The sequence below is a fragment of the Chiloscyllium punctatum genome, chromosome 1 (assembly GCF_047496795.1).
Source record: "Chiloscyllium punctatum isolate Juve2018m chromosome 1, sChiPun1.3, whole genome shotgun sequence".
NCBI lineage: Eukaryota > Metazoa > Chordata > Chondrichthyes > Orectolobiformes > Hemiscylliidae > Chiloscyllium > Chiloscyllium punctatum.
Genome location: NC_092739.1, coordinates 73777816 through 73796434, shown reverse-complemented (window position 1 = coordinate 73796434; position 18619 = coordinate 73777816). Strand labels below are relative to the sequence as shown.

Below are 18619 nucleotides of genomic sequence, written 5' to 3'. Positions count from 1 at the left end.
TCCTTTAGTTTTGGACTCACCTACCCTGGGAAAAAGACATTGGCTATTCACCTTATCCATGCCCATCATGACTTTAAAGACCTCTATAAGGTCACCCCTCAGACTCTGATGCTTCAGGGGAGAAGTGCCCCAGCCTATTCAGCCTCTCCCTATAGCTCAAACTCTCCAAATCTCAGCAACATCCTTACAAAATGAAAGCAGTATTTTGATAGTGATCTAATCAATATCCATGATAGCTGCAACATGACATCTCAACTCCTATACTCAATGCACTGACCAATGAAAGCACGCATGCTAAGAGCATTCTCCACCACACAGTCTACCTGAGATTCCACTTCGAAGCAGCTATGCACCTACATGTTGGGAGAGATTAAAAAGCCAGTAATATTTTTGCCCAAGCAGCAGCGGACGGCCTTAAGTGTCAAACCCATATGCACTTGAGTAATAGCTACACTGTTATGTAAGCCTCTTAAAACCATACTTAGTGCACTACTCCATTGTCTTATTTGCAACATATTACACCAACCTTCAATTTATTTGAAATTTATTTGTCATTTACATAAATGATTTGGATTAGTGGTGCTGGAAGAGCATCGGCACCACTCCCCACCGCTTCCTCCGCTACATTGATGACTGCATTGGCGCCACCTCGTGCTCCCGCGAGGAGGTTGAGCAATTCATCAACTTCACCAACACATTCCACCCTGACCTTAAATTTACCTGGACCATCTCTGACACCTCCCTCCCCTTCCTGGGCCTCTCCATCTCCATTAATGACGACCGACTTGACACTGACATTTTTTACAAACCCACCGACTCCCACAGCTCCCTGGATTACACCTCTTCCCACCCTAGCTCTTGAAAAAATGCCATCCTGTATTCCCAATTCCTCCGCCTCTGCCGTATCTGCTCCCAGGAGGACCAGTTCCACCACAGAACACACCAGATGGCCTCCTTCTTTACAGACCGCAATTTCCCTTCCCACGTGGTTAAAGATGCCCTCCAATGCATCTCGTCCACATCCCGCACCTCTGCCCTCAGACCCCACCCCTCCAACCGTAACAAGCACAGAACGCCCCTGGTGCTCATCTTCCACCCTACCAACCTTCACATAAACCAAATCATCCGCAGACATTTCTGCCACCTCCAAACAGACCCCACCACCAGGGATATATTTCCATTCCCACCCCTTTCCACCTTCCGCAAAGACTGTTCCCTCCGTGACTACCTGGTCAGGTCCACACCCCCTATGACCCACCCTCCCATCCTGGCACCGTCCCCTGCCACTGCAGGAATTGCAAAACCTGCACCCACACCTCCTGCCTCACCTCCATCCAAGGCCCTAAAGGAGCCTTCCACATCCATCAAAGTTTTACTTGCACATCCACCAATATCATTTATTGTATCCGTTGCTCTCGATGCGGTCTCCTCTACATTGGGGAGACTGGGCGCCTCCTAGCAGAGCGCTTTAGGGAACATCTCCGAGACACCCGCACCAATCAACCACACCACCCTGTGGCCCAACATTTCAACTCCCCCTCCCACTCTGCCGAGGACATGGAGGTCTTGGGCCTCCTTCACTGCCGCTCCCTCACCACCAGACGCTTGGAGGAAGAACGCCTCATCTTCCGCCTTGGAACACTTCAAACCCAGGGCACCAATGTGGACTTCAACAGTTTCCTCATTTCCCCTTCCCCCACCTCACCACAGTTCCAAACTTCCAGCTCAGCACTGTCACCATGACTTGTCCTATCTGGCTATCTTCTTTTCCACCTATCCACTCCCCCCTCCCCCCCAACCTATCACCTTCATCCCCTCCCCCACTCACCTATTGTACTCTATGCTACTTTGTCCCCACCCCAACTCTCCTCTCACTTATTTCTCCATCCTTCAGGCTGACTGCCTGTATTCCTAATGAAGGGCTTTTGCCCGAAACGTCAATTTTACTGCTCCTTGGATGCTGCCTGAACCACTGTGCTCTTCCAGCACCACTAATCCAGAATCTAGTTTCCAGCGTCTGCAGTCATTGTTTTTACCTCATAAATGATTTGGATGCGAGCATAAGAGGTACACTTAGTAAGTTTGCAGATAACACTAAAATTGGAGGTGTAGTGGACAGCGAAGAGGGTTACCTCTTTACAACAGGATCTGGACCAGATGGGCCAATGGGCTGAGAAGTGGCATATGGAGTTTAATTCAGGTAAATGTGAGGTGTTGCATTTTGGGAAAGCAAATCTTAGCAGGACTTATACACTCAATGGTAAGGTCCTAATGAGTGTTACTGAACAAAGAAACCTTGGATTGCAGGTTCATAGCTCCTTGAAAGTGGAGTCGCAGGTAGATAGGATAGTGAAGAAGGTGTTTGGTATGCTTTCCTTTATTGGTCAGAGTATGGAGTACAGGAGTTGGGAGGTCATGTTGCAGCTGTACAGGACATTGGTTAGGGCACTGTTGGAATATTGCATGCAATTCTGGTCTCCTTCCTATCGGAAAGATGTTGTGAAACTTGAAAGGGTTCAGAAAAGATTTACAAGGATGTTGCCAGGGTTGAGGATTTGAGTTATAAGGAGAGGCTGAACAGGCTGGGGCTGTTTTCCCTGGAGGCTGAGGGGTGACCTTATAGAGGTTTACAAAATTATGAGGGGCATGGATAGGATAAATAGACAAAGTCTTTTCCCTGGGATAGGGGAGTCCAGAACTAGACTTGATAGAGGTGACTTGGGGTGACTTGATAGAGGTGTAGAAGATGATTAGGGGTTTAGATAGGGTTGACCATGAGAACCTTTTTCCATGTATGGAGTCAGCTATTACGAGGGGGCATAGCTTTAAATTAAGGGGTGGTAGGTATAGGATAGATGTTAGGGGTAGATTCTTTACTCAGCGACTCGTGAGTTCATGGAATGCCCTGCCAGTTGCAGTGGTGGACTCTCCCTCTTTATGGGCATTTAAATGGGCATTGGATAGGCATATGGAGGATAGTGGGCTAGTGTAGGTTAGGTGGGCTTGGATCGGCGCAACATCGAGGGCCAAAGGACCTGTACTGCGTTGTATTTTTCTATGTTCTATGTAGACGGCATAGGTTTAGGGTGAGAGGGGAAAGATATAAAAAAGACCTAAGGGGCAACTTTTTCATGCAGAGGGTGGTACGTGTATGGAATGAGCTGCCAGAGGATGTGGTGGAGGGTGGTACAATTGCAACATTTAAGAGGCATTTAGATGGGTATATGAATAGGAAGGGTTTGGAGGCATATAGGCTTGCAGGTGGGACTAGATTGGGTTGGGATATCTGGTCGGCATGGACGGGTTGGACCGAAGGGTCTGTTTCCATGCTGTACACCTCTATGACTCTATAATTAGCAAAGAAAGGGAAATAAATTTGATACTTCTTGAAGTTTCTAATGAATGGATGTGGAGTTAATGCTGTGATGATGTGGGCATAATTTATTAATTTGGGAAAATGCATCCCTGAAGCTCATACAACCTGATTATAGTAACTGGTGCAGCATAAGATTGCGACAGTATGCCAGTATGGAAATGGACAAGATATTCTGAGTAATACACTTCTAAATGCTCAGCTGGAACTTATAAATGGGAGGGTGGGGTTGGTATGGTGGGCCCCTCCACCCCCTGAAAGGAAAGGTGATCAGCAGCCAATATACATTAAAGAGGCCTAGCCTACAGAGATAATGTGGTGTCGGTGGGTGAAGCCAGGTGAGAGCAGGATGTACACTCCTCCCACTGCCCATAATAGTCATCAATCAATCTGATTGTTGGCAGCTCTGGTAGTCCTGCCATTGCCAGATGCTGATATTAAATGCTGCCCGGAACATGAGGAAGCTGGTAAGTTGAGTGTAGGAAGGCATAGTGAATATTAGGGAAATGGAGACCAGGAGATGGGGGGAGGTTGGAGGTGCTGGAGGTGCTGGTTTTGGAGGCAAAGCACAAAGAAATGAAGGGTGGCTAAATGTTCAGGGGTTGAAGGGGCTATATACCTAATGCACACGTGGCATTCCCCAAAGGATACTTGCCCCTATTCATTCCCAACTTTTCAACAATTTCTTTAAAAAAAGCTTACCCATTCTCCTTACTGCCCATGTGTCTGCGCCAATCAATATTGTCCATACAATAGAATAGACAGAGTATCGTCTGGATCAAGTAGCATATGTCACAGGTTCAGTTGGCTTAATTATTCATTTGAAAATGGCAGTGGGCCTCCAATTTTGTTAGCTGCCTCTAATGGACGGTCAGGTAAACCAGACTGCCTTTTATTTGTATTCAGTTTAGGGATATAGGGAACACTGGTTAGGCTTGCACTTGTTTCCCATTGTAGGTTGACTTCATTTCTGTCTGGAGTCACATGTAGCCAGAGCAGGTAAGGACAGCAGATTTACATCCCTAACACACTAGCTACCTGACGAAGGGGCAGCGATCCGAAAGTTTGTACTTCCAAATAAACCTGTTGGACTATAACCTGGGGTTGTGTGATTTTTAACTTTATCCTGAAAGGATATTAGTGCACCTGATGAGCTTTACATCAACCAACAGCTGTTACATGCATGACATTTTTTATTCCAGTTTTTTTATTGAGTTCAAATTTCAGTATCCGTCAAGGTAGGATTCAAACCCACATCCTTAGAACATTAGACTGGGCTCTTCCTCACTAATTACATGATAATACAATTACATCACAACTTCCCATTAAATGTGAAAGATGGATACAGTGTTCCTTTTAACAGCATGATGATTTTAAGGGTTCTATTTGACAGAATGGGTGATAAGTGGAATTAATTTAGGAACTGCCCCCTATGGATTAATAACTTCTTCTCATCCTTCACTTCCTTAAAGTTTCTGTTCCAAGAATTAAGTTTGAACAAAGAACAGTTGTGATCACCTGTAGACTTCCATATCTTGCCGCTGTTTTTGTTTTAGGTTAGGTAATATCTATTATGAACGTTTTATTTAAATTACATGGTTTGGGCAAATGCATTGCTAAATACTTAACCTTTATGTAATTTGACTCTCACAAACAACTTCAAACTACCTATCATCTGAATGTTAGCCTCAGTCTATTTGGAAACATTCAGGCAAAGGATGGGAGAAGGAAAGAATCCCATTCTGATAACACGTTGTTCATTATCATTTGTTGTGGATATGTCATAATCATTAAAATTCAAGAGTCCACTATATCACACATCAGTGATAAGGAACGTAATACGCCCTATAGTCAATGACTTGACTTGGGCAATAACCTGATGTAGTGGATATAAATATCCTGCCTTTATCGAACTGATCTGACTTTTTTTGTTCTATAGATTTCAATGGGATAAAATTATAGAAACACAGTTTTTGACAAGGAAGTGAAGTGGAAAATTACACAGTGACTATCATAGTCACTGATAATGAAATAGTGCTCACTTCCCTGGTACAACAGTCCTGCCGTAATTGTCAACAGATATAATTATTCCACAATAATCTTAGCTCAGGGTTTAGATGATAATTATAAACAGGGGATGTTTCAATCTCATTATTTACAGAGCCAACTCAGCCCTTTTTTAATTACGAGATATTGAAACTATGTCACGGAGTCATTGCGTTGATGCGGTTGCTAGAGAGATAGCACAAACCTTTACAAGCACAGTGCAAGGTCAGTCTGCATAGTGATGTTCTTAATGCACAAAGAAAAGTGGGTTTGAGTTAGGTGGAAGGTTCAAGTTTGAGATATCTTTTTCCTAATGCAAACTCACCTCTATCTTTAATTGTGCCTGGATGGAGAGTGGGTGACAAACACCCTCCAAAGAGGCATGTTTGTATTTTAAACATAATATTATTGTTAAGATTTTCTATTGTGATTGGCTGGATATCTCAAGTGTTGCAAACTTTCACCACAAAGTATTCTATTTGTCACCTTGGTCTATGAACCTGCCACTTATGAGGCATCTAAAGTTAATTCAGCTTTGGCTTATAATTGTTGTCAAGCCTCAAAAACCCCACTGTACCTCCCACATATGTTTCCCCCTCTCATCTGCTCCTTGATTGATCCCTACTTGGCTTGAGATTTCCCTTCCCACCTGTATGTAATGAGGTAAACCAGATGGACTTCATAGAATATGAGTTCCCTGATAGGGGCTGTTAATCTGGTCCAATTAGGGAGCTTTAGCTGACAGAAAAAAAAACAGGAATGTTGGACATCCTGATACTCTGAGAGCTGGCTCTGTGGAAGCTGGATTAATGTCAAGGACTTACCACATATAAACAAAGGGTGACTTGGTGATGGGATATAGCCTCTGTGGAGTTATTTTAATCTTCAGTAATTTTAACTTCTATGTGTAAAACAGCCCTAACTGCTGTCCATAAACATTGCAGGCACTGCAAGTTAGCTCTGACACAACAGTATCTGCCATTGTTTATGACCGATGCTGCATCATTCTGAGTGCAGGCACTTGTAACTTCTTAGCGGCAAACACAAGGGATGTACTTTTCACTGGAATGCCTGAGAGTACTTAACACATTGCTTTTTCAGTCTATATTTTCCATTATTTAATTATTATATAAAGTTTATAGTAAATTGCAGTATTGTATGAATTTTGCATTCTCAAAATGTGTGACTTATTTCTTTAAGGCACGATATTCAGCCATATATAAGGATAAATACACTTATAAAATCTGTTAGTTTTCTTGCAAAACCTGGGAATATAATTGAATAGAAACTTTGCTACACAGAATGAGGCATGGATTAGAGTTCTGCTTTTTCACTTCTGCAAACTAGATTTAAAGTGTAAAGAGAAAAATAGATGGGACAGTTTCCCCCAGTTGCTATTTGTGATAAAAATTCCACGCATGTTTCAAAATAACAATTATCACTTTGTTAAAAATCGTCAGACAAAGAAATTGCTTTGAATCTCACGCTTACTAATGTTAAAGTCTCCGGGAGAGCTTAATTTGGGAGCATTCATAATATAAAACCTGAAAAGACTATAAATGCATTCCTGACTATATTCCTGATAAAGGGCTTTTGCCCGAAACGTCGATTTTACTGCTCCTCGAATTCTGCCTGAACTGCTGTGCTTTACCAGCACAATTCTAATCTAGACTCTGGTTTCCAGCATCTGCAGTCATTGTTTTTACCTATAAATGAAAATAGCTTGATATATAAACAGGGAAGAGATGAGTACGTTCTGTGTATCCTATGTTTCGATATATTTTAAGCCAGGGCAATCACTACACTATAAAAAATGCATGTTGTAACAGCTGTAAGTTTACTATGAAGTTTGTAAATATATAAAATGGCCCATTCAATTGCACTGATAACAAGCATATAGACCAGTAAAACTAAATAAAAATATGTTGGAAATGTAGTAAAAATGCAGTTGCATGAGGAAGCACAAAACAATTCTCTTAAAACAAAATAGTTAAAAATAATACAAAAACAGAGCAGAACAAAAACCAGCAAAATCTGGTCCAATAAGCAGAGTCCGAGTGTATCTCATAAGGGTTCAAGCCCCAACTGTTCCAGAGGTGTTGTAACAACATTTCTGAACAAGTTGATTAGAAAATAGTTTTTTTTTTGTGCAGAATCCAGATATTAATTAGGTGGTGGGTGGTTTGAGAAGGACCATGGTGTCACATTTTAAAGGACCTCCTTTAATTGGTGGTGATCGGCAGCTTGGCAGCTGGGTGGTTGCAAAAACAAAGGCAGGTAGCCAGAGATCCATGGGCACTTTTTCTCTTGTCAGTAGAAGCTAAATATGCCAGGCTCTGATTAGGACTGCAGGGTGGGGGTAAGAAATGAACTTGGATATCAGGTCTGTATCTTTGGATTTGCAATTGGGACTTTGGTGGAAATGAGGACATGAAGGTTTTGGGTTGTATTGAGGTTGCAGTTAGGTTTGGTGCAGAGCAAGGATATCAGAGCTGCCAACAGGATTTTGTGTGAGCCTGGGTGCTGAGGATATCATAAGGAGAGAATTATAGTTGGGTGCTAGTTTAGTTGCTCAAACCTAACAGTTTAACCTTCGCAGCCATCCAGTCATCCAGTCTGCCAAACCTGACACTCTCTTTCCAGTTACCCAATGTGGCCTAGAAATTACTATTGCCAACATTAGCTGGCACACACATTGCAATTGCTGTCATTTTGCAGAAGACAATTCATTTCAAATGAAGTGGGTAATACTGAAAAATATTTGACAGCATTCACACGCTAAAACTGTGAATAGTAATTTCTAGCTAGTGTCTTTTTTATTTTCCTGCATGTGTAAGGAGGGAAAATTAAGTCTGAAGATCATATGCTCATACACTTTATGAAGGACTAAAGTGATTTAATTCCTAATCAGACACAATGTGTGGTATTTAATCTCCTAGCAGGATGGGAATGGTCATGAATAGTCATCCTGCCCAGTGGGAAAACAGAGACCATTCAGTACACAGTCAATTGCCACTTGTGTGTCAACACATTACCATTGGTTTTCTAATAGTAGTGGGATGGCCATACACCAGCTATGCTTAATGTCAATACTGGTGGCCTTTATCACTAGCTGGAAAGATGGTGGCAACTCCATTGCATTTCTGGGAAGCCCAGATGAATCTAAATGTTAATCAGGCAGCTCAGTATTTCCAAACTTTTAAAGAAGATGATTATCTCCTCCCCCACAAATATGCTCACCAAACAGGCGGCACGGTGGCACAGTGGTTAGCACTGCTACCTCACAGCGCCAGAGACCTGGGTTCAATTCCCGCCTCAGGTGACTGACTGTGTGGAGTTTGCACATTCTCCCCGTGTCTGCGTGGGTTTCCTCCGGGTGCTCCGGTTTCCTCCCACAGTCCAAAGATGTGCAGATCAGGTAAATTGGCTATGCTAAATTGCCCGTAGTGTTAGGTAAGGGGTAGATGTAGATGTAGGGGTATGGGTGGGTTACGCTTCGGCGGAGCAGTGTGGACTTGTTGGGCCGAAGGGCCTGTTTCCACACTGTAAGTAATCTAATCTAATCTAAAACAGAGGGCTGACAACTCTCCACCACCAGCAGTAGTTGTCACTACTGGTTCTGCAGGAAACCTTAAGTCGCAGCCATGGTGGGGGAGGGAGTGTGTGATGCAGAGTTAGATAACTAGGGCAGGCTCTTTACAGTCAGTCAGACAATAATGTCTGGTGTGTGTTTAAGATGTCAGTTTGGGGAGGAGGGAACATTTTTCAGTGGCAGACATTCTTGTCTTTGGTGGGGCTCTCCATAGGGTACAGTTTCGCAGAAGCCTCCACTCCAGTCCCTGAACCCTCAGGGTATAGGGGGTGGCCTTCCCACGTGACTTGAGCATTTTCACTTGCCCCTGGTAAAATGTCACCAGTAGTAATGAACCAAGACCTTCAACTGGCCACTTCAAGGGATTAATTGGCCTTCAGGTGGGTAGGTGGTCTGGGACCTTTCTGAGCCTACATTTAAATGAAGGGAGTTGAGAAGGGAAGTGGTTTTCTCCTGTGCACCCCCCAATCTTTGCTCACTGTCTCGCTACCAAGGTTTGTCCACTGGCTTTGGTGAATCACCGTACCCACCTCCTGGGCCCTCCTTCCTGGCTACAGCACCACAGTAAGGTGGAAAACTGCGGCCAGTTGGCCAGCAGCTCTTTCATTCTCAAGGTATGGGAGCCCTGGCAACAGTTACCTGCTGAATGTCATCGTGTCAGGGCTCCCAAAAGCAGCTATGGCAAGGTTGCCACCATTTTTCCAGTTGGAAAGTTGGTGGATGAGGCCACTATCTTAACCATTATTGTCAACCCTAATCTTTCAAAGTAGAAGATATTGAATAGCTGTCATTAGGAGTTAAGCATCGAATGAAAGCAATTTATTTCAAAACTGAACTATTCATCCTAACCAGACACAAGTTCATTAGCAAATACGCTTATGTATTTAATCCCCACAACAATATAAGAGCTGAATATCTTACCTTGAACTTGTTGCTATTTTGCTACTACAGTTCTTTAAGGGTTAATAAATGAAATCAAAAGAAAGAAGGAATCCTATCTGTACTGTACATACTGTCTGAGTTAGTGCACATAGTACAGCCAGTACACCAAGTTAAAAAACCCAAATGTAACAGGAAAGACCACCCTTGACCACCTGTCTATGGCATTCACATCAGCCAAATCTGGGATTTTAATTTTCAGTTGTGATGTTCGTCGCCGTAAGCGTCCCTTCTTCTGAACTGTGTGCCTTTCTATTGTGCTTCTACCATAGCCATCTCTGCTGGCAGCTGGCCTTCTGTATTGGATGTTGGTATTGTCATAAGAAAACATGGTCGCTCTTGGATCATTGATATTCGTGAACACCTCAGAAGCTTTCACTTCGTTCCGAATTTCAAGAGTTGTTAGTGGAATATTTCCATGAGCATCCACCTGTGGTGAAAAGAGAAATATTTTGAGAAACAGAAAATTTGTATTGATTGAGACAATGCAATTTAGGGCTGCTATTACTGTTCATGCAGTAACAAGGGCATTTCACAAACTGATGAGTAATTAAATGGCGTTTCTGTACACAACCCATGGTCATCTTGATGTAACACTGACTTTCTTGATGCATCTTGTAACTTGCAGCTTATAAACTGAAGGGCCTAGAAATTCCATTTTGGCAGCCGTAGCACCAGACAAATGGTAGGATGCTTGTTCAGCCCACCAGTCCACTTTAGCACTGATTTTGTCCAAAATGATAGTTATGAGTTCACAAAGACTTGATATATTTATGACATTTCCTGCCACAGGAGTCTGAAAATTTGGAATAGCACCCTCTCACCACTCTGTGGAAGACGGTGTCTTGTTAAGTTCTGAAGAAAAGGTTTCCATCCTCAAATATAAATTTCTTAAAATGGAACCAATCTCTTTGAGACTGACAGCCATTGGAAAATTACAAGGCAATACTGTACAACGTGCCATTGTTGAATATTGTGAGAATTGGTGGTATTGTCAGCTGGTTAGGCTATCCTGTTAGCCCTGCCTTATGATATCATGGAATAGATGAAGGGCACACTGATAAGCACCTGACCCCCTCACATTTAAAATCTGCATCTGGCTCTGAAAGGAAACATCGTCTAATGGTGATAGATTCAGGCCAAGAGTTTAAGTCAAGTGCAAGTTTTTAAATGAAGTTTCATGAATCTGCCCATTCACCAACAATGCACAATAATTCAGTTATTGAGTTGTAACAAAATTCAGTAATTACAACTAATTCTGAAAAGTGGCCTTCATTAGCATCTGGGGATCATGTGATCAGGTAGGGAGCAACATACTGATAAAGTCACAATTCCTGCAGCAAACCAGTAAGTTAACATTCAGATGCCTCCTGAACGTGGCTTAAACCTATTTATATGTTGTTGTGCTGTGGAGTTTCACAAGAGAGGGGATAGAATTTTAAGTAGTGGAGTTATATGTCAAGTGTTCATAATTGCTAATCCTTAACTAGAAGTTATTTATTTGTAATAAATAGTAACCCTCATTATGTATAGACACCCAATCGGCACTTTCTCTCAACCTGGGTCTAAAAGACAGGTAAAATGGATTTTCTGCAAATGGTAGACTTGTTTTAAGGGTACATTTAAAACTCAGACTAATCGACATGGTGAGTAAACTGGAAGCAGCATTACCTGACACAGCGAAGACAGAGATGATTGAGGTACAAGCACAACACTTGGGTTTAGAAAAAACACAAGCGAGACCAGGCACTCGAAGCATTGAAATCAGGTGATATTCAGTTGTGGTCAAAGCAGTTTAAGGATGAAGAGATTAAAAAAAACTGGAGATGGAATTCCACACCAAAGAGTAAATCAAGGAAAGGGAAATGGACTTGAAAAGACTAATATGGAGGATGGGAAAAATTTCTGGCTGTAAGAGCTGCTCCTTTTTTTAAGGTATTTTAGGTACTGGAGGTGATTTCCTCGAATTCCAGGAGCAGCAGTTACTGTTTTATATGCTGTTGCATTGTTTTGGAACTTTGGAAAAAAAAAGTCAAAACAACAGCAGTTTTAAAAGGGAGAAGAGCAGACAAAGGAAACACATGGTGAGGTCAGTGCGAGAGAGAGAGAGAGAAAGAGAGAACCTGCAGTTACCGCCTTTGCTGTTTGAATTCGTGTATCGCTGAACATCGGAGTGCGTCTGGGAAAATTAACAAACAGTGAAATTCACAACTAATCTTGGAGGAACTGTTGGGCGAAGTTCACAGCACAGAATCAGATAAGTTAATTGTTGTTTTAAGTCTGACCAAGAGAAAGGCTGCAGGAATGAGTATAGTGGATTCTTTCTTGATTATATGTTTTTGGAGATATGTCTCTTGATTAAACTTAAAACATAAGCCATAGCTATTAATTTAACCTGGGGCAGTGTTTGTAGAGGAATAAGACGGTGTTATTTTCTGGGTCTGTAGATTGTGAAGGAGCAAAAATGGCCTTTGCAGTGATATGTACTTCTTGTCAGATGTGGGAGTTTAAAGAGGGTTTAAGGGTTACTGCGGATTATATCTGCCGTAAATGCTGTTGGATGCGAATCATATCAGATCGAGTGGATCGGTTGTTGAGACATATAGAAGCGATGAGGAATTTGCAACAGCTACAGTACGTGATGGATGGTAGTTATAGGAAGGGGGGAAAGTCTCAGATACAGTCACATAGATGGGTTAACTCCAGGAAGGGTAAGAAAGGTAGGCAGCTGGTGCAGGAGTCTTTTGTGTATATTTTCATTTCAAACAGATATGCTGTTTTGGTAAATGTAGGGGGTGATGGATTCTCAGGGGAACATAGTGCAAACAGCCAAGTTTCTGGTAATGAGACTGGCTCTAATGCAACGAGGGGTACGTCGGCTTCCAAGAGATCAATTGTATTAGGGAATTCTGTAGTCCGAGGTACAGACAGACGTTTCTGTGGCCAGCAGAGAAAAAGCAGAATGGTGTGTTGTTTCCCTGGTGCCAGGATCAAGGATGTCTCAGAGACGGTGCAGAATGTTCTCATGGGGGAGAGGGGCAAGCAGGAGGTAATTCTCTACATTGGAACCAACGACATTGGAAGGGAAAAGGTTGAGATTCTGAAGGGAGATTACAGAGAGTTAGGCAGAAATTTAAAAGGAGGTCCTCAAGGGTAGTAATATCTGGATTACTCCCAGTGCTACGAGCTAGTGAGGGCAGGAATAGGAAGATAGAGCAGATGAATGCATGGCTGTGGAGCTGGTGTATGGGAGAAGGATTCATATTTTTGGATCATTGGAATCTCTTTTGGGGTAGAAGTGACCTGTACAAGAAGGACGGATTGCACCTAAATTGGAAGGGGACTAATATACTGGCAGGGAAATTTGCTAAAACTGCTTGGGAGGATTTAAATTAGTAAGGTGGGGGGGTGGGACCCAGGGAGATAGTGAGGAAAGAGATCAATCTGAGACGGGTACAGCTGAGAACAGAAGTGAGCCAAACTGTCAGGGCAGGCAGGGACAAGGTAGGACTAATAAATTAAACTGCATTTATTTAAAAGCAAGGGGCCTAACAGGGAAGGCAGATGAACTCAGGGCATGGTTAGGAACATGGGACTGGGATATCATAGCAATTACAGAAACATGGCTCAGGGATGGGCAGGACTGGCAGCTTAACGTTCCAGGATACAAATGCTACAGGAAGGATAGAAAGGGAGGCAAGAGAGGAGGGGGAGTGGCATTTTTGATAAGGGATAGCATTACAGCTGTGCTGAGGGAGGATATTCCCGGAAATACATCCAGGGAAGTTATTTGAGTGGAACTGAGAAATAAGAAAGGGATGATCACCTTTTTGGGATTGTATTATAGACCCCCTAATAGTCAGAGGGAAATTGAGAAACAAACTTGGAAGGAGATCTCAGCTATCTGTAAGAATAATAGGGTGGTTATCGTAGGGGATTTTAACTTCCCAAACACTGACTGGGACTGCCATAGTGTTAAAGGTTTAGATGGAGAGGAATTTCTTAAGTGTGTACAAGACAATTTTCTGATTTAGTATGTGGATGTACCTACTAGAGAAGGTGCAAAACTTGACCTACTCTTGGGAAATAAGGCAGGGCAGGTGACTGAGGTGTCAGTGTGGGAGCACTTTGGGGCCAGCGACCATAATTCTATTCGTTTTAAAATAGTGATGGAAAAGGATAGACCAGATCTAAAAGTTGGAGTTCTAAATTGGAGAAAGGCCAATTTTGACAGTATTAGGCAAGAACTTTCGAAAGCGATTGGAGGCAGATGTTCGCAGGTAAAGGGACGGCTGGAAAATGGGAAGCCTTCAGAAATGAGATAACAAGAATCCAGAGAAAGTATATTCCTGTCAGGGTGAAAGGGAAGGCTGGTAGGTATAGGGAATGCTGGATGACTAAAGAAATTAAGGGTTTGGTTAAGAAAAAGAAGGAAGCATCTGTAAGGTATAGACAGGATAGATTGAGTGAATCCTTAGAAGAGTATAAAGGCAGTAGGAGTATACTTAAGAGGGAAATCAGGAGGGCAAAACGGGGACATGAGATAGCTTTGGCAAATAGAATTAAGGAGAATCCAAAGGGTTTTTACAAATATATTAAGGACACAAGGGTAACTAGGGAGAGATTAGGGCCCCTCAAAGATCAGCAAGGCGGCCTTTGTGTGGAGCCACAGAGAATGGGGGAGATACTAAATGAATATTTTGCATCAGTATTTACTGTGGAAAAGGATATGGAAGATATAGACTGTAGGGAAATAGATGGTGACATCTTGCAAAATGTCCAGATTGCACAGGAGGAAGTGCTGGACGTCTTGAAACGGTTAAAGGTGGATAAATCACCAGGACCCGGATCAGGTGTACCCGGGAACTCAGTGGGAAGCTAGAAAAGTGATTGCTGGGCCTCTTGCCAAGATATTTGTTTCATCATTAGTCACAGGTGAGGTGCCAGAAGACTTCAGGTTGGCAAACGTGGTGCCACTGTTTAAGAAGGGTGGTAAAGACAAGCTAGGGAACTATAGACCGGTGAGCCTGATCTCAGTGGTGGGCACATTGTTGGAGGGAATCCTGAGGGACAGGATGCACATGTATTTGGTAAGGCAAGGATTGATTCAGGATAGTCAACATGGCTTTGTGCGTGGGAAATCATGTCTCATAAACTTGATTGAGTTTTTTGAAGAAGTAACAAAGAAGATTGATGAGGGCAGAGCAGTAGATGTGATCTATATGGCCTTCAGTAAGGCGTTCGACAAGGTTCCCCATGGGAGACTGATTAGCAAGGTTAGATTTCATGGAATATAGGGAGAACTAGCCATTTGGATACAAAACTGGCTCAAAGGTAGAAGACAGAGGGTGGTGGTGGAGGGTTGTTTTTCAGACTAGAAGCCCGTGACCAGTGGAGTGCCACAAGGATCGGTGCTGGGTCCTCTACTTTTTGTCATTTACATAAATGATTTGGATCTGAGCATAAGAGGTACAGTTAGTAAGTTTGCAGATGACACCAAAATTGGAGGTGTAGCGGACAGTGAAGAGGGTTACCTCAGATTACAACAGGATCTGGACCAGATGGGCCAATGGGCTGAGAAGTAGCAGATGGAGTTTAATTCAGATAAATGCGAGGTGCTGCATTTTGGGAAAGCAAATCTTAGCAGGACTTATACACTTATTGGTAAGGTCCTAGGGAGTGTTGCTGAACAAAGAGACCTTGGAGTGCAGGTTCATAGCTCCTTGAAAGTGGATTCGCAGGTAGATGGGATAGTGAAGAAGGCGTTTGGTATGCTTTCCTTTATTGGTCAGAGTATTGAGTACAGAAGTTGGGAGGTCATGTTGCGGCTGTACAGGACATTGGTTAGGCCACTGTTGGAATATTGCATGCAATTCTGGTCTCCTTCCTATTGAAAAGATGTTGTGAAACTTGAAAGCGTTCAGAAAAGATTTACAAGGATGTTGCCAGGGTTGGAGGATCTGAGCTACAGGAAGAGGCTGAACAGGCTGGGGCTGTTTTCCCTGGAGCATTGGAGGCTGAGGGGTGACCTTATAGAGATTTACAAAATTATGAGGAACATGGATTGGATAAATAGACAAAGCCTTTTCCCTGGGTTCGGGGAGTCCAAAACTAGAGGGCATAGGTTTAGGGTGAGAGGAGAAAGATATAAAAGAGACCTAAGGGGCAACATTTTCATGCAGAGGTTGGTACGTGTATGGAATGAACTGCCGGAGGATGTGGTGGAGGCTGGTACAATTGCAATTCTTAGAGGCATTTGGATGGATATATGAATAGGAAGGGTTTGGAGGGCCATGGGCTGGGTGCTGGCAGGGGGGACTAGATTAGGTTGGGATATCTGGTCAGCATGGACCAAAGGGTCTGTTTCCATGCTGTATATCTCTATGACTCTATGACTAGAAATGAAAAATCTAGAAACAGAATTGCAAGACAGAAAGCAAGATAATGCAAATATCAGCATAAAAGGATACTGTTGATTATTTCTGTGCAATTTTATGAAAACATTAATAGTTGTGATGACTCCAGGAATATTGAGGCTTGATTTACATTAATATCAAGAGGATAATGAGAAAGAAGGTAGGACCACTCAAGGATAAAGGAGGGAACTAGTGCATCGAGGCAAAGGATGGGGGTGAGATCCTAAGTGAGTACTTTGTATCAATATTCACCCATGAGAAGGATATGGAGGATAGTGTGGAGCATGCTAATATGCTATGGCATTTTGAGATCAAGAAAGAAGTGGTGTTGGGTCTCTTGAAGAATGTTGAGGTGGATAAATCCCCAGGACCCAATGGTATCTACTCCAGCTTATTGAGAGAGGCAAGATAGGAGATTGTTGGACCCTTGATAAGATCTTTGCATCCTCGCTAGCTACTGGAGAGTTACCAGAGGGCTGGCAAGTAGCAAACGTTGTTCCTTTATTCAAGAAGGAAATTAGAGATAATCCAGGAAACTATAGACTAGTGAGTCTCACATCAGTGATTAGGAAGCTAATGGAGAGAAGTCTTATGGATAAGACTTACATGCATTTGATAAGCATGGCCTACTTAGAGACAGTCAGCATGTCTTTGTGCAGGACAGGTAATGTCTTACATACTTGATTGAATTTTTCGAGGGGGTGACAAAAGTGATTGAGGAGGGTAGAACAGTGAATATTTTCTACATGGATTTTAGAAAAACATTTGACAACATCCCTTATGATAGGTTCATTCAAAAGATTAAGATGCACGGGATCCAAGTGGATTCAGAATTGGTTTGCTCATAGAGGGCAGTGGTGGAAGTGTGTTTTTCTGGCTGGAGGTCTGTGACTGACTAGTGGTGTTCTGCAGGGATCCATTTTGGGATCTCTGCTGTTTGTGATATGAATTGGATGAAAATGTAGATGGTGGGTTAATATGTTGGCAGATGATACAAAGATCAATGGAGTTGTGGATTGTGCAGAAGGTTGTTAAAGGATGGGCCCTCTACTTTTTGTCATTTACATAAATGATTTGGATCAGAGCATAAGAGGTACAGTCAGTAAGTTTGCAGATGACACTAAAATTGGAGGTGTAGTGGACAACGAAGAGAGTTACCTCAGATTACAACAGGATCTGGACCAGATGGGCCAATGGGCTGAGGAGTGGCAGATGGAGTTTAATTCAGATAAATGCGAGGTGCTGCATTTTGGGAAAGCAAATCTTAGCAGGACTTATACACTTAATGGTAAGGTCCTAGGGAGTGTTGCTGAACAAAGAGACCTTGGAGTGCAGGTTCATAGCTCCTTGAAAGTGGAGTCGCAGATAGATAGGATAGTGAAGAAGGCGTTTGGTATGCTTTCATTTATTGGTCAGAGTATGGAGTACAGGAGTTGGGAGGTCATATTGCGGCTGTACAGGATATTGGTTAAGCCACTGTTGGAATATTGCGAGCAATTCTGGTCTCCTTCCTATTGGAAAGATGTTGTGAAACTTGAAAGGGTTCAGAAAAGATTTACAAGGATGTTGCCAAGGTTGGAGGATCTGAGCTGCAGGAAGAGGCTGTAGGGGTGGACGGGTTGGACCGAAGGATCTGTTTCCATGATGTCCATCTCTATGATTCTATGACTCTCACTAGTGAACACCAACACAAATTACTCATTTAGAACCCCAACCTACATCGTTTGGCTCCATGTACAAATTACCTCTATGGTCCTCATTGGACCCCATTCTTTCCCTAGTTATCTTTTAAATTTAAATGTATTTGTGCGGTAACTTCAGATTTTCCTTTATTCTTCCATGCCATTATTTTTCATGATCCCTTTTGCTTTCCTAACTTCCTTTTTAAGTTTCCACTTGTACATTCTGTACTTTTCTAGAGCTTCTTCAGTTTTGAACCCTCAGTTTCTGCCATAAACCTCTTTTTTTCTCTTTATCCAAACTTATACATCCCACGGTATCCAGGGTTCACAGGATTTGATGGTCCTAAATTTTCCCTTTATTGGAAAATTCCCTTTTCGTTTCCTTCTTGAATGAAGCTCACTGCTCTGACTCAGATTTACCTAAAAGTACCTGCTCCCAGTCCACTCTAGCGATATTATACCTGCTTTTATTAAAGTCAGTTTATAATTTTGATTTTATGCCCATCATTGTCGTTTTCTACAACAATCTTGAATCTAGTGGAATTATGACTGCTGTGTCATGACTATGCTA

The 18619-nt window shown here is 42.6% G+C and overlaps 2 protein-coding genes across 3 annotated transcripts in view; one reads left to right on the top strand and one right to left on the bottom strand.

Annotated features, from left to right (window-relative positions):
* commd8 (COMM domain containing 8) overlaps positions 1–18619 on the top strand; it is a 137942-nt gene that overhangs the window by 86005 nt on the left and 33318 nt on the right. The window lies entirely within an intron of this gene.
* The window catches only part of LOC140476295 (gamma-aminobutyric acid receptor subunit beta-1-like), a 302418-nt gene continuing 285641 nt past the window's right edge, over positions 1843–18619 (bottom strand). For both annotated transcript variants that reach the window (XM_072568689.1, XM_072568680.1), the window contains one exon: positions 1843–10380. In XM_072568689.1, the coding sequence (XP_072424790.1) occupies positions 10033–10380 (348 nt within the window). In that variant the 3' untranslated portion in view covers positions 1843–10032. The remainder of the gene's footprint in view (positions 10381–18619) is intronic.